The 23,328-nt window shown below is 43.4% G+C and overlaps 2 protein-coding genes across 4 annotated transcripts in view; one reads left to right on the top strand and one right to left on the bottom strand.

The window, feature by feature from the left end:
* Window positions 1–1,298, bottom strand: part of FCF1 (FCF1 rRNA-processing protein) — a 4,521-nt gene extending 3,223 nt beyond the window's left edge. Inside the window, exons 1-5 of one of the 2 annotated variants that reach the window (XM_031593878.2) lie at window positions 1,228–1,298; window positions 992–1,059; window positions 793–864; window positions 531–679; window positions 8–80 (exon numbers count right to left, since the gene is read on the bottom strand). In XM_031593878.2, the coding sequence (XP_031449738.1) occupies window positions 8–80; window positions 531–679; window positions 793–864; window positions 992–1,026 (329 nt within the window). In that variant the 5' untranslated portion in view covers window positions 1,027–1,059; window positions 1,228–1,298. Of the gene's footprint in view, window positions 1–7; window positions 81–530; window positions 680–792; window positions 865–991; window positions 1,060–1,152; window positions 1,208–1,227 lie in introns of those variants that run through there. The other variant, XM_031593877.2, reaches the window with a different exon arrangement.
* AREL1 (apoptosis resistant E3 ubiquitin protein ligase 1) lies at window positions 1,138–23,328 on the top strand. Of its 2 annotated transcripts, XM_031593873.2 has the most exons (20): window positions 1,138–1,286; window positions 4,769–5,030; window positions 6,156–6,215; window positions 6,859–7,085; window positions 8,715–8,952; window positions 9,898–10,067; window positions 10,148–10,328; window positions 11,046–11,293; window positions 12,972–13,049; window positions 13,946–14,087; window positions 14,483–14,604; window positions 16,324–16,399; window positions 16,765–16,874; window positions 17,727–17,906; window positions 18,059–18,184; window positions 18,365–18,494; window positions 18,582–18,640; window positions 18,819–18,908; window positions 19,792–19,967; window positions 20,198–23,328. In XM_031593873.2, the coding sequence occupies exons 3-20, from the start codon at window positions 6,200–6,202 to the stop codon at window positions 20,298–20,300; spliced, it is 2,472 nt and encodes an 823-aa protein (XP_031449733.2). In that variant the 5' UTR covers window positions 1,138–1,286; window positions 4,769–5,030; window positions 6,156–6,199; the 3' UTR covers window positions 20,301–23,328. The 2 variants fall into 2 exon arrangements, with proteins under 2 accessions (XP_031449733.2, XP_031449735.2); XM_031593875.2 differs by lacking the exons at window positions 1,138–1,286; window positions 4,769–5,030; window positions 6,156–6,215; window positions 6,859–7,085 and adding an exon at window positions 9,577–9,641 and having other exon boundaries at window positions 8,938–8,952.

Genomic DNA, 23,328 nt, shown 5'->3' with positions numbered 1-23,328 from the left:
CACATACCTTAATGCCACGCGATACCTCTGTCCTAACTTCTCAATTTCAGCCATTACACAATCTGTGATACATGGAATACCTACATGCAAAAATGACAGCATTAAAAGCCTGTATTAGAACAAAACTGTATTTCTCTACAGATCTCAACAGCACAGCTCAGAAAGTTTTATGTCATAAGCTCTGTATTTATTTATATTTGCAGTTCTAAACTGCTAAGATCTGCTAAAGATACAAAATGATGAAATGTAAAGCCATGGAGCAGCAGTTGGGCAAATCCACGGTAATTTTAGATTTTTAAAATACCACTGCTTTACCTTTCTTGAAATTAGTATTTAAAACCATTGACTGTCAGAAAACAAAGATAGTCTCAGGGCTACCACAGGCATCCCCAACAAGCTCTGTGATTATAGTACATATTTTATTAAATATTTCTGTTACCCTCAGTTAGTGTGGTGAGGCCAAATAGATGATTCATGGGCACATCATGGCACCATGTAATCTGGAATCTGCAAGTGAGGCAGACACTTACACTTGGCATAGAGGCAGTCCATCATAGACTGCACAAGGTCCAGCTTGGCCTTGATGGAGAAGTTGATGAAGTTGGTATCCACTAAGATGTGGTAAGGAGGCCCCAGTTGTGTATTGTACTGGAAGAACAAACACGAGGGGTGCTGAGGGCTGTAGGGAAGAATACAAATCGATTAACTGTGATCGACATCACACCAAATCCTACAACGAAGGAGGGGTACGAGGCCGACACCTTCCAGGAGGCCGAGCACTGCGGCACTTACACCTCCCGCTCCTTGATGGCGCTCGGATCCTCCTTCTTTTTGGCGGGGGCCTTGGCCCGTTCTTTCTCATTTCTGCAAGGAAGAACACGCACCGCTGGGGCGGGGCAGCAGCGAGCCTCGATGGGACCCCCGCGCCGCCGAACGGGCCGCCAAGTTGCGGGGCGCCGCCTGAGACGGCCTAGCAGTGGGCTACACTCACATGCGCTGGTCACGCAGGCTGATCATGCGCTTCATCACCGCATACTTCCGCGCCTTCTTTTGCTTTCCCTACACGGAGACACAGACGCGGTGAGCAAGACGCAAGACGCAAAGACCCAAGACCCAAAGACCCAAGACCCAAAGACCCCCGGCCCGCCTCACCATGCTGCCCAGCCAGCACTTCCGGCGCCGCCAATGTGCGTCACAAGCCCCTCCCCCTGTGAGACCCGGGATTACCTCACTTCCGGCCGCCGGCAAGGGGTAGCGGTTTCGCCGCTCTGTCAGCGGGGTGTTCGGTAAGGGCGCTACCGGTCTGGGAGCGGGGGGGGAGCGCCGCCGCAGAGCGTGGGGGTCGGCACATCGGGCTCGGGCCTAAGAGCGCTGAACTCGACGTGCTGCGGCCGCTCCGCTTCTCGTTCGCTGCTGCCACAGCCGGGTTCGGGGCTGCCTCTCTGAGCCGGGGGCCTCCCGAGGCCCGGAGCCACTTCTGTTCGCGGTGCCGGGCGCCGGGCTGAGCGGAGGAGCAGGGGGTGCAGCTCTTTCGTAAGCTCGCTGGGCTGACGTGTGCTGGGAAACAGCGCCGTGCTGGAGGTGCTGTGCTGATGGGCTTCGAGGAGAGCAGCGGGGATGTTGGTACCTGTGCTTCTTTGGAGGGTCTGTGGCCCTCAGTCTTACTAAGCTGTGCTTTCCGCTGGCGGTGCGACTTGACCTGTAACAGCCCTTCTGCACGGGGAAGGAAATGCTTCTAATGTCCTTGCACTTGGGTTCTGGTGCCCTGTGCACGAGGGGTGAGGCAGAACTCGTGGCTCCTGTCTTCACTGTGGGTTTTTCTGAGGTTACTGAAACCTGTAAGTATCTCCTAAATGTGGCCAGCTTTGTTTGACTTGCTGGTCACCAAATCAGCTCTGCAGTGAGCTCAGGTACTGCATGAGGGATTCCTGGCCCAGGGGAAGGGGCAGCCCAGGGGAGGGTCCTGTAAAGCAGCACCTGCTTGGCCTGGGGAGCGGCTTGCTGTCCTTGTGGTTGTTCACTTGCAGTGGGAAGTCCTTGGGTAGCTGACTGAGGTCTCTCTATACTATTTTATTTTATATTATTTTATGTTGCATGTATTTCTTTGGGATTGCATGTAAATGCATGTGTGATAAATGCCAGCTCTGAACAGAGAGGGGCAGATTTGTTTCGCGAATACCTTTGTCACTGCTCTCGCTTTTGTCCTTGAGGGCTGAGTCTGCTCTGTGCCTTTTGAGCTGACTCTTCAGTCTTCCGTGAGTGTATTTTAAAGCCAAGTTTCTATTTGTCCTTCTGTGCGTTCTTTAATTAATGTCAAAAAATACTGCATCTTCTTGCTTGAAGGAGAATTGTCTTGTGTGTGGTGTGTGTGGCATGAGATGCAGTGGCTGCTGGTGGTGGATGTTTGCATGCATGGTTAGGGATGTTCTGCTCAGAGGTGTGGAATTCTGTCGTCTTAATGGTTCTGAAGCAATACCAATTTACAGAAAGGCTTTTAAACCATTTTTTAAACCCCAGCTGGTCCTGTAGTTGTAGCCATGTGAATGTGGCATCCTTGTTATAGCTCCTATGCACAGATGCATTGTTACTGCTTCCTGGAGCTTTGTCTTGTGCTCCCTTGACTTTACAGCAGCAGTAATGCAAACAAAATTTATTCTTGTTACTGGTCTTGTTTTCCTTTCTGCCATGAGAGAGGCAGTGGCACTAATGTTGTTTATCTTATGATTCCTGGCTGTCTATCCCAATTGTGCAAGGACTTCTCCTTGAGACAAACTACAGTGAAGCTTTCTAATTCCCCGTTTTCTATGCAGCTGGCAGGACACCATTGCCTGCTGTGTTCTTAAATCCAGATCACTGGGACCTGTGGGTCAATTCAGCATTTCTCAGCCTAGCTATGATGGCACCTTATGTTGCTGCTTTTATGAACTAGATTCCCAGGTTGTTAGCTGGCAGTTTTTAGCACCAATACTGTTTTAACTTAGCAGTGTATGCTGCAGCTTATCTTGAATGCTAGCTACTCACAGCTAGGAACTTTACCCAGGGAGCATCCTTAAAGCTGCTGCTGGCGTGCGTGCTTGAGGGAAGCCAACTGTGCCATGGCTGTTTCATCTCTGCTTGTTGCCCAGCTTGGCGCCTTGCCTGCCACTTCATGTGGAGATGATAGGATGAGAAGTGGCTGTGCCGACTGAGGGAGACGGCTTGCTAGATGCAGGGAATCATTCTGAAATTCTGCCATCCCAACCAAGAGGATTTTGTTGTCTTCAGATACACCTGCGTCTGGAATTAGGGTTAGGAACTAGGAATCTGGAATTACAGCTCTTTCTCTCCTTTCTGGAGAGAGGCTGTTATTTGTGGTGTGTTCTACAGAAGGGAGTTATGGGCCGAGAGTAGTATGGGTAGATGAACCCGTGATGGCAGTTTGATGCTTTTTGGGAACCCAAAGAAGCAGGTTCAGGGAGGGGATCTCACAGATTCCAAAGTGTTGATAACTTTCTGTGAAATTCTGCAGCTGTGCAGGGAGGAATGCACCCCTTTCACTGCCAATCCACTAAGGGGCAGTTTCAAGCAGGCTTTTGTAGCACACAGACAAGCACTGAAGACTCTGTACTTCAATGTTATCTAGGAGATACACTGTGGAATAACTTAAACATCAAAGAAATTGCTAATCTGTGATTCTTAATATACAGAGATAAGAGTTTATAAACCTGAGATACTTAAGGGGAGAATAAAAGCTTATGCACCTGGGGACTGCAACACTGTTCACTCAACTAGGGAGAAGAAAATAGCAGTGTAGGTGGGACTCTTCCTGAGATGTGGGGGAAGAGAAGGCAGCAAAATCTGACTTCTGCAGCACGGTCAAAAATTTACCCATTGTTTTGCCAATGAGTTAGAAAGCTTAGAGCCTGAGTGGAAGTGTGCAAAAGCAGTTGGCTTTTGATTATTGGGATGGAGAGAAATAAGAGACATCTGAAAAGAAGGGTGGATGAAGGGCTATAAGGGAAGTAGTGACAGCTGATGGGATGGTATGAGAAGCAAGAGGAGCACATCACTGGCATCTCTGCCAGAGATGGAACTCTGAGAGCTGCTGTGGTGACCCTGGATCTGTTCATTTCATTCTTGCTTCCTTACGTAATCTGTGTTCTGAATGTGTGCATACTGACTGCGTAGGCTCTGTGGCTTGTCTTCTGGTATATGTTCATGCTGTTAGATTTTACTTTTCTATTACTTTATTATATTATTTTTGTTTGTTTGTTTTAGTTTATATTATTTTCTCTATTAAAATCTGAATTCTGACAGTAAACTGTGATTTAAGGGACAGTGCCGCTGAAACTGAAATGCCTTATGAACTTGTTTTCTGAACCCTTAAAACATCAGCAGCAAAAATTAGTTTGGGATAGTATAAGGCGTCCTGTGGCATGTGAAGGCTTGGAGCTATAACTGGTTCTCCGTGCTTTGAGTAGCTCAGAGCTTCTTGACTGCTCTGGGAAACTCATGAGTCCGATGAACCTATGGAGACAGGTTATTTGTTTGCTTTTATTTCCATCTTGAACTTTCCAGTTTCAACAGATCATATGGAATGAGAGTGTTATGTGGAGACTGAGAACATATCGAAGCCAAGTGCTTCACTGACTGTGATATCTTCATAGGATTGCTTCTGTAGGTTTGACATCTAGTGATACTCTTGCAGTGCACCTCTCACCTGTTTGTACTTGCTAGACTTGTTGTTAGTGACAGAAAGATCTAACTTTACTTTTTCTTCTTTTTCCAGGGAGGCTAGCAAACTACAGGCTACAGGGAGCTGTGCTTCAGAGCAACCTTTTTCCGCAAAGAGGAAGAGATTGCTGTGCTCAGGTCCTCACCTTTGAGCAGTTTTTCCTGTGATGCAAGTTCCAGGAGTTCTGTTTTCTGTGACAGTCTTTTTTATGGCTTCTTTGTGCTGACATTTGCCCCACTGTTGGGCATAAGGAGGAAGGATGCTGAAGAATGGGTACCACCCTTTTGGTTTTTAGAACATGGGCAGTTGCATAAAGGTAAGCTTTTTAGCCAGGGGAATGGAGTGTATGTGGGGGGCCAGTAAAGGGCATTTGCTGCGCTGGAAAATGATGGCTGTTGTTGTGACCTGGGGGATATATGCCTCATTTAAGCCTTCTGCATGCTGGTGTCCATTGCTGCTGCTGTTGAGATGACTGCTGAATAACTCCCCCTTTGTGTGTATATTCTTTTTTCTTTAAAGACAGTTTGAATGCACAATGTAGCTTCTCACTAACTGAATGGTGACTTGGTGAGCTATATTGGATGCATTAGTGTATGCCAAGTTGTTTGTCTGATTGTCACACACATTCGCTGCTACTGCTTGTTCCATCTGTCAGCTATGTCTTATCAACCATGAACATGTTGTTCAGGGTGTAGTCTTTTTACTACATGTTTGTTTAGCACTTCCCTCAGTGAGAATTTTAATTTTAGATAGGTGTCTCTAAAAATTGCTGTTATCTTAATAGTGTGCAAAAATCAAGGTTTTAGCTTGTGAGTTGATCAGCAAGAGTTTCTGCTTTTCAGAAGGGAGTACACAAAGGTGGACAGTTTTTTCTACTTTCTACAGTAGAGGCACAAGGCAAGAAAAAAAAATTAAAAAATTGATTTTGCCCTAGGAGGATTTTGTTTGTTCTCAACCAATCGGAATGGTCTTGTCCACATCCTTTTCATTCCACAGACTTTCTTCTAAAGTTGCTGGTTGAGGGTCAGTTTCTGTCCATTTTGATGTTGGCTCTGTTATACACTTTCATGGTAGTCTGGAAGTTAACTTCATGACTTGATTACTCTAGGTTTGAGATTTCCAATGAGTGGCTTTCAGATATTTCTGTTGAAATCCTGCAAAATTAGCTCATCCTTCAGTACCCAAAACCCATTGTTTGCTTTTGAGGATAATACATTGTCCTTTTAGATCCCTGAATTGGATCAGGAATCTGTGATGGTGCGAGATCTATTCCTTTTAGCGCTTTGTTTGTATATTTCAGTCTTATGGAATAATGCCTTAAAGATGTCCTTGGAGAAGAAGATAAATGATAGGTATTTGTCTGAGGAATCATAGACTAAATTTAGGCCAGTGTATGTGAGGAGGAGGTATTGGTCTGGACTTGGCCTATTTTGTGTTCTAGATGCAGCTGTGATCCTCGGCTTTGTGTCTCACCGAAGGGACCTGATGTTTTACATTATTGGTAAGTGAAGGAAAGGCTACCACTGTGTTTGTTGACCTCTCCATAGGCATTAGAGGAATTTATTGAAAGCCTTTGATTTCATGTTAGAGTCTACCTAACAAACATGAAGTTATTGTCACCCTGCACTGTGCCCTCCATTTGGCAGACTTGCCCCTTTACCATTCTTCTTGTTTCCAAAGTTCTTCCATTGACCTCACTCCTAAGCCATCCCCTTACTTTTTCTCTTCAGAACTAGTGTAGGGTTGTTGCCTCCATGATGCTTCTTAATCCAGGCTTAATGTGATGTGCAGGGTTTGTGTGGCTATCTGACTGTTTCCCTTAAAGAAATCTCTGTAGTTCTAATTTGCAACTCAGAGGGAATTTCATGTTTTTGCTGGCCATGCCTGAGACTCTGTACCACCTTTGCCTATTTCTCCTCCACTTGCAATCATCTGCAGTGTTTTAAGGGATATGTTGTTTTCTAACCTAACTTCTAGCATAACACAATCCATAAATGTTTGCACAATAGCTTCTGCCTTAAACATCTAATTTGCAGTTGAGTAGAATGTCATTAATAAAAGGCATCTTGGGATAACGAAGATGTGACTTTGGTGCTTGATTCATCATGCTACTGCAACAACCATCTGTTTTCTCCTTGCTGCAGGTGGGATCACAGTATCTGTGGTAGCCTTCTTCTTCACCATTAAGTTCCTCTTTGAGCTTGCCGCACGTATAGTCAGCTTCCTTCAGCATGAGGACCGGGAACGCCGAGGGGAGCGAACTATTTATGACTACGTGCGAGGCAACTACCTGGATCCCCGGTCCTGCAAAATCTCCTGGGATTGGAAGGAGCCCCATGAGGTGGGCCATAGCATGGCCTTCCGAGTGCATGTAAGGGAATATTTCTGTTTCCAAGCATCTCTGGGGCAGGGACGTAGGTCTGAGTTAGGGATGAGCTCTTCAAATGTTGTTGGTTTTTTTTTCCTTTCTAATTGAGACCAACTTAGGAGTAGGAAAGCTAGATGTTCTTGTATTCTACCCTATTAATGTGTTACAGAACTCTGTAAGTCATATCCAAGGTTTGCTCTCCTATAAAATCTGATCACAATCTCTGTAGGATCCTCAAAATAATTAGAGGAGACCAGGCTTGTCCTACTGCTGCTTCCTTTGCTGGGAAACAAGTGGGCTAAGCCATGCCTTCAGCAGACTTGGTCATTTGTATCTTTTGGTCATGCAGCTGAAGCCAGGAGCATGACACTGAGCATTTTAGCAACCCTAGAGCTGCAAGGCCTCATGGCTGCTCCCCATCCTACTAGAAGAGTTATTCCAAAAACTGAGTGTTATTCTTTTTGATCTGGAAAAGCTTGCCAAGGACTCTGGTTTCCCCCCACTCCTGAAAGGTCAAGTTTAGGTGAATGGGTCAAGAATACAAATGAGATTCACGAGGAGCCTGAACACTTGAGGATCTGGAGCTATGTGGGGATCATTTGAGCAGGTTTTGTTGAGCCCCGGTGCATTCCACCCCACCCAGCCAGAAAGGTATCAAAGTAAGAAGAAAGTTTCAATTATGTTACCATTTTGAGAGGTGAGGAAAGCCCTTTTACTTGATGGTAAATGAGAAGGGGTTTCTTACTCCAGAACAGGGAATTAAAAAAGCTAGAAGGGGCTTGTTCTGTTCTTGCTATTTAAATTTACTCCCTTCACCTCACTGACTCATTCATGGCAGCTCCAGCAATCTGCTTGTGCGTGTCACACTTGTCTCGCATTTGCTTAGTCCTTTATTCATCAACAGTAGCAGTTGGAAGCACTGGTTTCTTTCCCTGTCAGCCCATATACATACAACTTCAGGCCCTGCACTGTTTAGAAGCAGGGAATAATAGTGACTTTTTGCCGACTGGAGGCTGCTGACAGCAGGCAGGATCTTATCTGCAAGCTGCAAGCTCTTAGGATTTTGAGGTGTAATTCTTTCCATGCAAGGAAGTACTGGCTAAGGTGTGTTACCTTCTAAAATTGGACAACTGCTGTGGTGGAGCTGGCTGTGTCTGTGTTGTTTTCGTGCTGATGCTTCTTATCAGTATGGATTCAGTCAACTCCTTTGATCAGCATCTTCTGCATGGTTTTCTATGCAAACTTGAGGAGAGTTTAGCTGAGCACAGATGGACAAGACCTGCTTGTTTCTCTGAAAGGACATAGCTTTGCCTTTTTTCTTTGGGTAGTGGATTCTCTTGGTTTCTGTTCTGATGCACACTAACATCACAGAGGAGAAATGTCCAGAGGCATATTCTTTTTGGGTCACTCATGTGAACCCCAGCAGAAAAGAGAACGAGGTTTTTTGACGCCTACTTATGCCCTGTTTGTTTGGGAGAACACAGCCTGTGTGTTAGAGCTGTCCATTTTTTTTCTCCTATGCTGAGCTGGGGTTCTAACGCTTGTTTCCCTCTGGTTGCAAAGCAACTTGCTTTCTGTCTCTCTGTGCACTGCATATTTTTGCTGACCTGAATTTCTCCATTTCCCATGCAGTTGTTCTATAAGAATGGGCAGCCCTTCCCTGCTCACCGGCCTCTGGGGCTGCGAGTTCACATCTGCCACGTGGAGCTAGCAATTGATATTCCTGTAACCCAGGAAGTTCTTCAGGAGCCTAATTCCAATGTGGTGAAAGTGGCCTTCACTGTGCGCAGGGCTGGGAGATATGAGATCTCTATAAAACTCGGTGGCTTGAATGTGGCCTACAGCCCCTACTACAAGGTGTTTCAGCCAGGTAAGGTCTAGGTAGCCCTGTAATGATTCAAAAAGTAGATGTGGAATTATTGAAAGGAATTAGGTGTATGTATTTCCAAATAAAATAGGTAGGTGGCTGGGAAAGGGTTACCTTTCATGATTTTCCTCTAGCCATGTATAAATCCCAGCAACAGACTTGTGATTAAAACATACTTTCTACTACTAGAACATGGCAAAACAGAAACTGCCTTGCAGAATAAGTCATTAGTTCTTAAGCTCTGTAACCATTTGTGGCATATTCTCAGTTCTGTAATAAATTCTTTGTGATCCATTTAGCAGCCAGAGAATGTTTTTTGCGAAGGTATCCTGTATTGATAATGCTGCTGAAAATACTTCCTTGATTTGATTCCTTTCCTTTTTTGAATATTTCACTCTATTTCTCTGAGCTGCTTCTTTTTTATCCTTTTAATTTTTTTCTACTTTTGCTTTTTGAACTCCATCAGAATCTTTTATATTTCATGCACGTTTTCACTGAAAGTATATCTGTTAAGTTGCATTATAAATAGATAGAAAGCTTGCTAAGATAACCCCTTAGAAAGAGGGAACTCAGATTTAACTCAGATACCCTTCAGGATTAATTTTGTTTGATAAACTGAGTTTGCAGGTTTCCTTGGATGCCAGCTGACTTGTGCTTTGTAACTGCAGTGTGGGCAAGCTTCTGAGCTGAAGGTCAGAATGAAGAAAAGGGCATTCTTTGGAGGGCTGGTGAATGATTGGGTTTCCTTTATCGGTATTGAGATTCTAATCCAAGGTGTCCCCATTGCTTCGTGCTATGCATTCCAGTGCTCAGATTCTTGTTTTTTGAGTCTAAGGACATAAAATCTTTTGAGAGTTTTATCAGTTTTCAAGTGGATTGTGCCCCTAGTTGCTTTTCCTTTGTAGCAGCACCTGGGATTCTGACTCTATGCTGTTTTTTCTACCCCAGGGATGGTGGTTCCCTCCAAAACCAAAATTGTTTGCCATTTCTCCACTCTGGTGCTGACCTGTGGGCAGCAGCACACCCTGCAGATAGTTCCCAGAGATGAGTATGACAATCCTACCAGCAATTCTGTGTCCCTTATTGATGAGCACAATTACAGTCTCTCCATCCATGAGGTGAGTGCAGCTTTATCCCTTGCCAATTGATTTCACGTGAGCAAGAGAGAATTGTCCTCTATTTTGTGTTTTCTGTTTAGTTGGGTCCTCAAGAAGAAGAGAACTCTGATGTTGTGTTTGAGAAATCTGTGGTATCCAACCGGCAGACTTGCCAAGTGTTCTTCCGATTCACCTTGCACTGTAGGGGGTGTTTCCATGCCTGCATCTCCTACCAGAACCAGCCCATAAGTAATGGTGATTTTGACATCATTGTTCTAAGTGGTGAGTCAAGAGCTGTTCAGTGTTTATTCTCTGAGTGCCCCATTGCAGAATGCTACATGCAGTCTTGTAGCAAAGTTAAACATAGCGTTTCTGCAGGCAAGCCATGCTGGATTGCTCAAGGAATACCTATTATTTTAAAAATGCTAAGCTAAATGAATTTGTTGCTGACAAGGGAGATCTTGGAAGACTGATGTTCTCTGTACCTTCAGCAGATAAAACCAAGTGTGTCCTCTTGCATGTCTCAGGGGATTTACCTATGAAATTAGGCAACTTTTATTGCTTCCTAGTTTTTTGCATCTGAGCCATACAATAAGTGAGCTGGCTGTTATTGTATACTGAGCTGTAGCGATGAAGATCACTGTATGAAACCTATGTGCTTTAGTTGTTGCTTGAAGTATTTGGCTATTTTCTTAAAGAAACAACCAACCAAAATAATTTAAAAATAAATAAATAAATCCAAATACAATCTGAAGCCAGGGCAGGCAAAATGCTACCATGAAATTTTTACATCCTGTTCCTGCTTTCACTTTAGCAACTTCCTGTCACCAGGTTTTTCCTTAGATGTGAGCTTTCTGGGTTTTTTGGGTTTCTTTTTGTTTTGTTTTCCTTTTAATCTGACTACTTTAAAGTTGACTAATTTGTCATGTTCTTTGGATTCTCTACTTTTTGGTTCTGGGCTGCACTAAGACTTACACAACCCTTATTCTCTTCCTTTAGAGAACGAGAAGAACATCGTAGAACGCAATGTCTCCACCTCGGGTGTCAGTATTTACTTTGAAGCTTACCTTTATGAAGCTTCTAATTACACCAACACCCAGTGGCACCTTCCACCAACACACCTAAGCTCCTCACAGCGCCATCCTTCTACTGCCACTGAGGATGAAGATGAAGATTCTCCTTCTGACAGCCAAACTCCTGAGAAAGTGAAGAAACCTAAGAAAGTGTATTGCTATGTATCTCCTAAGGTAATGACCACAAAGATACTGCTCTTAGTGTTTTTATAGTACACAGTAACTAAAGAGATTCCCTGTACCCTATCCTTCATTTTCAGATTTAGGTGCCTCAAATCTGGCTGAGAAAGTTTTGCCTGTGGATGGACAGCAAACGTAAAACTCATGACTGAGAACTTTTTGAAGTTTTACGATTCTGTTTTTCTAAGTCTCATCAAAGCTTTATAGGAATTTTGTCTCAGTAGATTATTCAGTAGACTTTGGCCTTTCCTTTGCTCGGGTCAGGTCAGACTTGCAATTCTGTTTCTCAGTTTCTAATACCTCTAGACCTGAACTAAGACACTTACTAGGTTTTATGGCTTTGGCTGTCCTTTTTCTTGACAGTTACTGAGAAAGCAAAAGAAAAAAAGTAGTCACAGGATGAAGTGCGGATAAGTAGAAGGAACAGAATTCAAACAAGTCAGAGAAAATGAGGATTCTCTTATAAGAATGTTAGCATAAATCATTATCCCTTCTTATTGCCTTCGAGCTTTCAAGGAAGCTAGAAAGAAAATAAATCTGCTAATAAGTTCACTTTGCAAATCTATTAATCTGAATATATGCTGAAAAATGCAGTGATGAGTATCAGTGTAAAAGGCTAATCAAGGAATTGTTGATCTAACAGAGATCTGTGAAACAGTTACATGATGGAGGATGTTGCTAGAGATTTCTAGATCTCTACAGCATGCACGATGAAGAGCTGACTTTGGGAACGAGTTGCTGGGCCCTTAGGAACTTTGAATCCTTTTATTCTTTGAGAGTCATTCTGGGCTTCTGTAGACTTTTCTATTGTGTTATTTGCTAAAGGAGATTCCCAGAAGTGTGTGCCAATGCAGGTTCTCTTCAGATGCCAAAGTTAGTGATGCATTTTCTGATGCTTGTGTAACTGTATCCCTGGATCTCCTTATATGTGCCTAGAGCATCTGTCCCGTACAGTAGATAACTGTGCTGTTATTTAAGATGCTCCTGTTCATATTTGCTCAGTTTCTGTTGTATAATTGCTCAGTGGAGAAATGCCACTCATCATTTTTTTTCCAGTTACTGCAGCTAGAGCTGGCTTGCGCAAAGAATGATTTTATTTTTCATCAAATGATGCTAAAATTTCATCTTCGCTTGCTCTTTGGAAGGTGACAGTTCCACACTTAGCAGTTATTTGTTCAGCCAGAAATGAACTGGAAAGTTTTCCCAAATCTCCTGAATTTAGCAATTACAAGAGCTTTTCCCAAATAGTTTAAAATGGTTGTCAAAATTAAGGGGATAGTAGCAAGAGTTCTGAGAGGCAGGATGTGACTCTTCCCAGAAAGTTTTTTGTCCTTGTGTTACAATGTTGTCCTGAATTCAGCCTCTCAAGGGTACTTACATGAAGTACCCTGCGATTAGGCTGGTGATATTGTACTGAACACAATGGCTTATTGCTGTATAATTTGTATCTTACATGCGTTGTAAGTGTTCACGGTCAAGTCTTGCTAACAAGTTAAGCTTCTGTGTGCTGTTGCTAGTTTTAAAGGCTTTTTAACATTGTAGCAGAAAAAAAGATGTCATCAGTGTTTGCAGAAGCCTGACCCTAAGTTTGTTATATTTTTCAAGTGATTTGGGGAAGACCCCTTAAAGGATGAGTGACCTTTAACACTTTATTTTCCTTGTGGTTACTCAGCAATTCTCAGTGAAAGAATTCTACCTGAAGATCATTCCATGGCGCCTTTTCACCTTTCGAGTGTGTCCTGGTACGAAGGTGAGTCTCTCCTTGTGAGAAGTCCTTGTGAGTGAGAATCTATTTTTCTCCCTTTTGGAGAGAAGGGTTTTTACCCACAGAGTGAAGCTTTGCTGTGTAAAATTCAGACTCTGGAATGCTGTCTCACTGCCTTGATTCTGTTATTATTTGAATAGTAACTAGTTGTGTTAGTCCTTCCTGACTTTTGTCCCAGTTTGAGGCAAAAATCATGACTTCTCTTGCATTTATATTGTTTTCCTCATAACCTTGCTAAAATGCTGTGGCTCTGTCCACTGAAGCCTGTTGGCTAGGGAGCAAGCTTTGAAGCAGACTCCCAACTGGAGTCCAGATACTTGGAAGCAGTGTTCTTGTTGACTGCATCTGCATGAGTGGGCAGAGAAGATCAGAGAGTGCAGGTGGTCTTGTTCTGTCTGCTGAATATGCTGTTGGAACTTTTCCTATGAGGACATGATGAGAGAGCTGGGGCTGTTCGGCCTGGGGAAGGCTCTGTGGTGACCTGATAAGTGGCCTTTCAGTATCTACAAGAAAAAATTGGACAGACTCTGCTAAAGAAACTCTTTACTACTCTTTAGCAGAGTCTGTGATAATAAAACAAGGGGAAATAGTTTCAAGCTAAAAGAGGGTAGATATAGGTTAGATATAAGGAAAAAATCTTTTATGGTGAGGGTGGTGAGGCACCTGGAACAGATTGCCCGGTGATGTGGTCGATGCCCCATCCCTGGAGACTTTCAAGGTGAGTCTGGATAGGGCCGTGGGCCTGATCTAGCTGTTCATGTCCCTGTTTGTTGTAGGGGAGCTCGACCAGGTGGCCTTCAGAGGTCCCTTCCAACTCTAAGGATTCTATGATTCTTTTATCTGCATGATGCTTACCATTTCTTGCATCTTTTTGCTTCTAGTTTTCATATCTTGGTCCTGATCCTGTGCACAAACTACTGACACTGGTGGTGGATGATGGGATCCAACCCCCTGTGGAGCTCAGCTGCAAGGAGAGGAACATCTTGGCAGCCACTTTCATTCGCTCTCTGCATAAAAACATAGGTAAAAGGGTTGGGAGGTAGGTATAGTAGTTGGGAAGTTAGCACTTGTGTCTGCTAGTTTTGCTTGGCAATGAAGAGTATCAGCACTGAGTGAACTTTGGGAATGCAGTGATTCCTGGAGTCTCATATTCTGTTGCTGTTGGTGCTTTCAGTGAATATATTTCATTGTGCCAGCTGTTCCTATTCAGTTTGGCTTTCCTGTAATGCTCTTTTGAAGCACACTTATGAGTATTTGAATGTTAGCAAGAATAACAGCAAACTATCTTTAGAGTTCTGTCCCAGATGTTGCTGTAACAAACTCATCCTTGCACTGTAAAGCAGTTAGGCTTAGGAATGCCTTCTTACTGTTCCAAGCGTTGACAGCTCAGACCTGACCCTAACTTTCACTGTTCTCAGGAGGCTCAGAGACCTTCCAGGACAAAGTGAACTTTTTTCAACGAGAACTGCGTCAAGTGCATATGAAGAGACCTCATTCAAAGGTCACACTGAAGGTCAGCCGTCACTCTCTTCTGGAGTCGGTGAGTGAGTGTAGAGATCATCTCAGTCAAGTCCAGCACTTCCTCCATCCTTTTTCTTCATCTCGATGCCTAAAGAAATCCAAACTGGCATTTACTAGGGCGGCCACAATAAAAATGATTAATCCTTTTGCCCAGTGGCAGATGCCAATAGAAAGTTGGACGCTGGAAAAAGAAGAAAATCTTAAGATAGCTCCTTTGTTTTCAGATGTTGTAACATGTTGTTGGATGCTGTGTTCTTCCTCTGCAACCAGTAAAATGTTGTCTGTTTGCTTAGTAATGAGGATACTTTAGCTCTGATTAAGGGAAAAAAAAATAATAATAGTGTAAAGCAGGCCCTGAGAAATGTCTCACATAAATGCTTGCATGGCCTGTAAATGTAGGAATGCTGGTACTGTTGGGCTGATTTTTGGGGCTTGAGGCTCAGAGAGAGACTGGTCATCTGAACTGGATCTGGGGTCAGAACCTAAGAGTTCCCAAGTCCTGGCTTGCTCGCTCTTCTACAGAGCCGTTCAGTGACGTGAGCTCTCACATCAAGTATTACTGAGCTGCACACATACATTGATGAGCTTGTAGCCATCAAATATTCTGTAGAGTCCTTGATTGAGTCTTCACTGAAGCTGATCTGAACTGATAATACATTTCTTAATTGACATTCTAAATACCATGTAAAGAAAGCAGGCAGTTATCCTGACTTATTGTTTCCATATGTCTCATAACAGAAATGTTATAAAGATGGAAAAGAACATTTCTGGGGAAAGCAGGACTGGCTGAGATTTCTTTTGATTTATATTCAGTAAATCCATGTTTTGGATTATTTTTTGCACGTACAAGCTTGCACTGCTTACAAGATTGTTTCAGTTAATAGCTTGATACAGAATGACATTAGTTGTAGAAATGCTGTCCGAAGGACTTTTTCCTGCTATTTTTGGAATTCCTGCACCATCATTTGCACTGGTGTTACTGCCTAGTAAGACAAAATAAATTCAGTGCCATAATAATAAATGTAACTTCTAAAGTACAGGGCTGACAGGCATGAAAAATGTGACCAGTGCTTATCCCAAAGAATTGACTAGCATGGTGCCTAACCTGTTTGAAGATGGATTAAGCCAAGGCAAATCATATGGTTGAGGACTGCTGTATAATGTTTTTCTTTTAATTGAAATCCATAATTGGGACAAAAGATGTTCTAGGCACCTGGAAGGTTGTTACTTTTTTGCGTTGTGACTTGCTTGAAGTATGAACTCAGTGAACCCTTCAAGCTATTTTGTAATGTTCTCTGAAAGATTCCTTTTTTGAATCTGACTCGTGGGCTGAAAGTGCTTTACAGAAATTGCTCCTACCCACAAGCATTTTAATACTTTAAACAATACTGCAGCCATGGGAGGAATATATCTGGGTTGTGCTAAGACTATTGTTTTTAAACCTCATACTGGTTTTAAGATGAGCTGGATTTGTGTGGATAATGCTTATCTCCTGCTCTTAATAGAAAATGACTTCTTAATAGAAATTGACTTTTATGACTTTCAACAAATAGGAATTAGACCTGAGGAGTTCCTAGTTCTCAGTTCTGTACTTTAAAGTACTGGACTGTGTTTCTTATGTTCTGTGTAGTTTCATTTGTCCATCCACATGTGCAGTACTGGTTACAGGATGCCAAGCAGTAACAGCTGCTGCTATTTTACACTTCTTTTCTTTTTTCTTTTTTAAATTTATTTGCAGTCTTTTAAAGCAACACGAAATTTTTCTGTTTCTGACTGGAGCAAAAACTTTGAAGTGGTTTTTCAAGATGAAGAAGGTGAGTTTTCCTGTAACTTTATTTGAGGAGGAAGTAGAATTCTTAGTCTGAAATTCTGGTTTAATGTAGTCTCTCTCCCTTGTGATTTTCTAGCTCTCACCTTCTCACGGATGTTGGTGAATTAACCTTCTGGTACTGTCTATCCCCACTTCAGATAGATACCTGAGGCTTAAAGTAAAAATGTGTGTATCAGGACTCAGAGAACAGAACCTAGTGTTCTGGGCTCCCTGTTTACTGCTCTTTTTTTTTGCTACAGAGAGCTGTTCATTGAAATTAGTTCTCTCATCAGGTAGTACTGAACTGCATGCATGAAACTCTTGAACTGATGACCTGTGGGTGACGTCTGAACTTGTTTTGTTTTATAGCTCTGGACTGGGGAGGTCCACGCAGAGAGTGGTTTGAGCTCATCTGTAAGGCATTATTTGATACCACCAGTCAACTCTTTACCCGCTTTAGTGATAACAACCAGGCCTTGGTGAGTCTGCAGTTTTCTGTACTGAATAGTCCAAGCTCTGCATTGGCATGCTGCTGGCTAAATAATGCTGCTGCTAAATTAGTAAGAAACATGCAGCCTTACCCATCCTTTAGGAGGCCTACCCAGACACTTTGTTGCCTTTCTCAAAGCTTTGCTTAATGATCTGAATCCAATGAAAAGTGAAAAGCTGTGTGAAAAGCAGAGGGTAGCCACTGCCAGAGAATATAGGGATTCCAAGTGCATAGTAACACAGATACATTGTTAAGACAGGCCGGACGGCTTTGTTAACTGTGAGCATAGCAAGAGAGCATTTGGACAGTCAACAGGGCCAAGTACCTGCCTCTGGGAGGGATGGAAGAAGGAATCAAGTAGTGAATTCTGTGTTAATATGGAGAGATGGATCTTGGTGGAGTCTGTAGGAATGGCGCACCTGGTATTATCTTAGCTCAGACTGCTAGCTTTGGTTAGAAAGAAAGAAAGTTTTATTTAATTAGGACAAACTTAGCCAAACCTCTCAAATCTTGAGTATCATTAATTTTACCACTATACAAGTCAGCAGGGAAGACTACATTTTTGGGAAAGAGTATGTGTCGTCAGAGCGTCTAGATGTTTTATTGGGTCTGTTTCAGAATCCATTTGTACTCTCACACAGCCTCCGACCTGTGAATGTGAAACAACTGATGTTCTTCATAGATAGACTCAGGCATTTCATTTCTGTTGCTTGGCTCTGAGCGTATTACCCTGAAGTTCCTTGGGCACCTAGTGAGATGCAACTTAAACTTCAAGTCTCACACCTACTAGCTGTGATAGCCTTGTCTGGTACTTAAGTATTTTATTTTTATTTCTTTACAGGTGCATCCAAATCCAGGGCGTCCCACGTATGTACGACTCAAGCTGTATGAATTTGCAGGCCGCCTAGTAGGAAAGTGTCTTTATGAGTCATCACTGGGAGGTGCTTACAAACAACTGGTACGAGCTCGTTTCACCCGATCCTTCCTGGCTCAGATCATAGGACTTCGTATGCATTACAAGGTAAAAAGCTTCCCAGCACTGTCTGAAGACGTGATCTGGGAAACAGATGAATGTTGGTGTGGTAGGAGCAATTCAGAATCCTAACTAGCAATATATGTAACTTTCAGAAAATCTCTCTCTCATGTTCCTTCCTTCCTTTTTTTTCTACTCAGTATTTTGAAACGGATGATCCAGAATTCTATAAATCAAAAGTTTGTTTCATACTGAACAATGACGTGAGTGAGATGGATTTGGTCTTTGCTGAAGAGAAGTACAGTAGAACAGGACAATTGGAGAAGGTGAGAAAGGCAGTTCCTGAAGGTGGGACAGTTCAACCCCTTCCACCTGTACCAAGGGAGACTGAAAACTTTGTGTGCTCTAGAAAATGGACCTTGTGCTGGGCATTAGCCAGGGGGGTTTGTTCTGGTTGGAACTTCAGGCTTGGGTCATGCTCATGTCAAGTGATCTTCTGTTTTCAGGTGGTTGAACTGGTGACAGGAGGGGCTCAAGTGCCAGTAACAAATGAAAATAAAATATTTTATCTGAATCTACTTGCACAGTACAGGCTGGCCAATCAGGTTAGAGAGGAGGTGGATCACTTCCTGAAAGGTAACACACTGTCTACTCCCCTCTCTTTTCTGCCTTTGTGTCCCAAGGGCTAATACCTTCTTGCTCTTCTCTCCTCTCTTCTTCCAGGTCTTAATGAGTTAGTTCCTGAGAATCTACTGGCTATTTTTGATGAAAATGAGCTTGAGGTAATCACTGCCTTCCTAAGCATGTCTACCCTTACATTGCCTCCTCTCTGACAAAGGAAGAGATTTCTGATGTGGAATAATGTCCACGTGTTTATTTTCTAAGGACTTATAATTTGGAAAGTAGCTGCCTTTTTGTTTCATGAGCTTCTGACTTTGACTGCCATCTCTTGCCTTTCAGCTGCTTATGTGTGGTACTGGAGATATCAGTGTCTGTGACTTCAAGGCACATGCAGTAGTGGTAGGAGGATCCTGGCACTTCCGAGAGAAGGTAAGTGATAGGGTTTCTGTCTCCTGTTTGTTGTTACTGGTTAGGCCAGCTACAGCAGAAGACAAGTTGAACTGGAAACAGGTTTGCTTTCTTGGTTGGAAATTCGGCTTCCAGAAAGATGAACAGGAGGATCTGAATCAAGAACAATACTAGAAGTATTATGAAATAATGTTTAATCAAATACAAGCAGGAAAAAATTAGCAGCAGCAGTCCTTTTACAAAAAGCCAACAATGTGCTAATTAAGAGCAGTTCAGCAGGGATTTGAGAGGAAGCAGTGGGAATTGCTGCTAGTGGGGATGCTTTAAGATCGTGATTGCAGCCCACGTGGTGTGTTTGGAATTCAGTGCTACAGTAGGCTACTGATGTAGTAGTCTAAATTTAAATCTTTCTAGTGGGAACGGTATGGGAATGTAAGCTGCTTCATTTAGGAAAATAATCGGAACTTCTGAAACACCCAAGCAGAAGAGAGATGGGAGTACAGCCTACTATCTGTAAGCACTGGAATGGTTTCACCTTCCTGCAAAAGTAGCAGAGGATGTGAAAAAGCAAAAGATGAGCATAGCACAAGAAGCAAACGAGCTTCTGTATTGTAAACTTCGTTGGTTGTCTGTACAGGTATTTCTAAAAATAAATAAAATCTGTGGGGAAAGCAGAAGTCTTTCTACCTTAAGGGAATGAAGTAGTGGGAGGAAGTGTTGAGACATCTTTATCTTTTAACTTAAAGAAACTATGTAATCCTTGTCTCATCCTGGTAACAGCAAATTGTTACTGTAATTAGAACATTAGGTTGTGAGATAAATTGCCTGATCTTCTTGTGATCTGCTTACAGGCTTATCTGATTTGTTTACCTGACCTGGCTTTACCTTTACTGTTTCGTTACAGGTCATGAGGTGGTTTTGGACTGTGGTCTCCAGTTTCACACAGGAAGAGCTGGCTAGGCTGTTACAGTTCACAACTGGTTCATCCCAACTGCCTCCAGGAGGGTTTGCTGCACTTTGTCCATCTTTCCAGATCATTGCGGCTCCAACTCACAGTACTTTGCCGACAGCTCACACTTGGTAAATATCCTGGAGTAATAGTACTTCCTGCATTGTGCTTTGGGCATGATGCTGGCTATATGTGATGGGCAAGTAGTGTATAATATATAATATGTGGGACACTTGTGTGATGGGCAAGCAGTGTATAATATATAATATGTGGGACACTTGTGTTAACCTATCTAAAATCAGCTGATGGGGATGGCTCCTTTTCAATCTAATCTGAATGGGATTTTTCTTTTGTCTTACAGTTTTAACCAGCTGTGCCTCCCTACCTATGACTCCTATGAAGAAGTGCACAAAATGCTGCAGCTAGCTATCAGTGAGGGTTGTGAAGGCTTTGGCATGCTGTGATTTCCCCTTTCCAGGAGGCCATTTGAACATTGTTCTTCATGGCAAGAGCCAGGTTCAGTCCCTTAGCTCCTTCCCTTCACCTGGGCAATGGGGGCAGAGCAAAGACTCTGTGTAAAGGAATTTGTCATCCAGAAGTTGTCATGTGGCCTTTCTGTATCTCAAATATGTCATCAAGAGTTCGTCATTTTCCTTTCCTTCATTCTCCCTCTGGTTCAGTGTGAAACAGCAGGAGTGTGGTGCATTTATCAAGGAGACACTGTGCAGGATTACCCTGTACACCCATCCATCTGTGAGATGACATTCATGAGCAGAAGTTGCAGTGAGGAGCAAACAACATGCTGAGCTGCCTTTATTGTAGCTCTCAGGGAAGAAGAGGGAAGGCCAGTGTGGAGCTCTGCTGGAAACCTGGCTCATAGGAAGCCTTAGTACTTTCCATGTCTTGGCTTAGCTCCCTCACTGATGTACCCAGCTCATCTAACTCAATCACTCAAGAAAGGTGCAGAGTGGTTCCTTCTTTCAGCACCTGGCCCAGAAGAATTTCTTGTTCTCCTCCATCTTGCTCTGGATACTGTTGTCTGTCACCTGTGCCACAGAGAAAAATGGGCAGTCTCCCTCACTGGAGGGGGTAGCCCAAAGGGGAGAGCAGTCTCATCAGAGCACAAGTGCTGGCCCTGACAGTCATTCTGTACTACCTCCACCAGGGTCCAGCAGCAGAAGCGTCCTTCTCCAGCAGCAGCTGGTAATGAGCCTTTGCAAATGAACTGGAAGAGGAATTTCTCCTCCACTGAATGTCTATGATAGCGATTAATGATGTTGCACAGGAAGCTGTCCCATGCCCTTGCCTTCTTTCTCCTTCCTCTGGAGAGGGGGCACGGGCACGACTGTGATCCCTTATTGCTGAGCACCAATGCCTATCCCACGTTCACCTTCAGGGGTATATATGTTATATAAGAACAGTGACAGGTCAGTAAGCAGCTACAATATACATTGGTCTTGTGTTTGTTGTTGGGGTGATGGCTCTGGGCAGAATGCCATACCTCCACGCCAGCATCCCCCAGGGTCTTGGCTTCTACCTCTGTCGTGCAGTAGTCTGAAGCTTCTCTTTCTTTACTGCGTTTCAGGCAGGGTTTCCAGAGGGTGTTGGTGCCTGGAGAGCAGCTGGCTTTCTGTCCTCCCAGTTTTCCTGCCTGCTCTTTCTTGAGTTCTCCTTTCCTGCTGCTCTATTCAGGGCTGTTGGCTTTCCAGCAAAAAATGTTAATTAGAACTTCATTCAAATGGTCACTCATCAGCCTGCGTGAAAGTGTATTGCACTCAGCATTGTATGACTTGTGGGGAAAGGAGTGGACAGACCAGCATGATTAGTTTGTATTAGGTTGGCAGTTTCTTCAGCCCTTCTTAAGGAAAAAGAGGGAAAATGAGTCTGTTTGTAGGTTCTTCAGTGAAGCAAAATTTTTGAAGATCTTTTAAGCGTTCAACAGTCTCTTAGTTCAGCTCAGGAGACGCAGGCATGCTGCACTGCTACTGCCTGCAATTCAAGCTTTCACTGGATTATGGAATGGCTGGATTTCTTCCAGAGCAAAGTCTCAAACTGGCACCCCTGAGCTAACTTTAGAACACTGTATTAAATAAAAATTCACATCATCCTCCTAGCCCTCTTTTATCCTCAAGCTGATCCAAGCATATTTCTGCACAGTATGGATTATTTTTTTCTTTAGATAAGTGTATGCTTTTTTCAGTGTACCTTAGTTGAATTGACTGGGAATTTGTGGAAATGCTCTACATCTAGAGGATGTTCTTAGTAAGTCAGCATCTTACCTATTCTTGGGCTGTGCAGAAAGAAACAAGCCATTTTGGTGCCAAAAACCAGCAAGCTGAGCATTGAGTCTACTCAGGGGGATTTCTTTGCCTTGTGAATTCATTCTGCCACAGGCGCTGAGGTGCTAGGAGATGGCCAGCTTGAGAGATTGCCACCATTGCGCTCTGACAGATCACTGCATTAGGATCTGGACTCCCTTTTCAGTGCAGGCTTCTTTTTGTGAGGTCCTGACCTTTGGATAGAGAATGCAGTACTAGTTTTGTTTGTTCTGTGGATGGCTTCCGTGACCACTGCAGTTGTGGCTGTGTTCTCTGTGCCACCACTTCACTGCTTTCTCTAGGGACCGAGAGAAGGTGGCTGTGCTTGACTTAGCTCCTGTTTGTTGGGAGGTGAGCCTGGTGCTCTTCCCACATTGCAGCCTTGTCTTTGCAGTCTCACCCGGTAAGAATGTTTCCAGCCTTGTAGCTATGGACCAGGTCTGCCGATGACATCTTCCTCAGGAATTCTCCCTTCAGAGCTGGACTGCTTTACTCCAAGGACAAAGTAGCTGGACACTGGGCACTCTTCCTCTGCTGGAAGGAGCTCTTAAAATCCTAGTGCGTTGCAGCCAGCATCTCATGCTTCTCAGAAGCTATACAGAGCCAAGGAATTTCTTCTCAACACAAGCGCAGGCAGAACTGTGATGGGTGCAGGTACTCTTAGTCAAAGAAACCCATTTCCATTGTTGACACAGGCCCCTAGTTGGTTCCGTGTTCCTGGGATCTGTCACAGTGTTTCTGATCTTGTCTCTAGCTTTATACTCTTTTCCAAAGTTTTCACTTTTTATGCTGCCCTTAACTCTGGCAGCAGGGATGCGCTCTGGTTACCTGTACTATATGTTTCTTCTGACAGAGGCTTATTACTTTTCTTTTTTATCCTTATTTATTCCCAACTTACTAGAGGCACTTACATAAAAAGTGTTAGGACCCTGGTGCCGTGTCAGACAGTTCCATGTTTCCTGAAGTTGCTTTGAAGTGCAGAGGGTCTGGCTTCAGCCTGCACCTGCAGGTCATGTTGCATGTTTTTACGAACCAGGAGCTGTGGATGATACAGATCAAATCCTAGTTCTCTCTGTTGAAGTTCTGGCAGAGCTCAGCCAAAATTTGGAAGCCTGTGGTTGTAGTAGCTGATTTTGTAAATAGTTTGTACAATAAATAAAATATTTTAAAAATG

The sequence above is a fragment of the Phasianus colchicus genome, chromosome 5, assembly GCF_987193195.1.
Source record: "Phasianus colchicus chromosome 5, bPhaCol1.hap1.1, whole genome shotgun sequence".
Taxonomy (NCBI): domain Eukaryota; kingdom Metazoa; phylum Chordata; class Aves; order Galliformes; family Phasianidae; genus Phasianus; species Phasianus colchicus.
The sequence above is the reverse complement of the archived record's forward strand: the minus strand, read 5'-3'. Positions and strand labels throughout refer to the sequence as shown.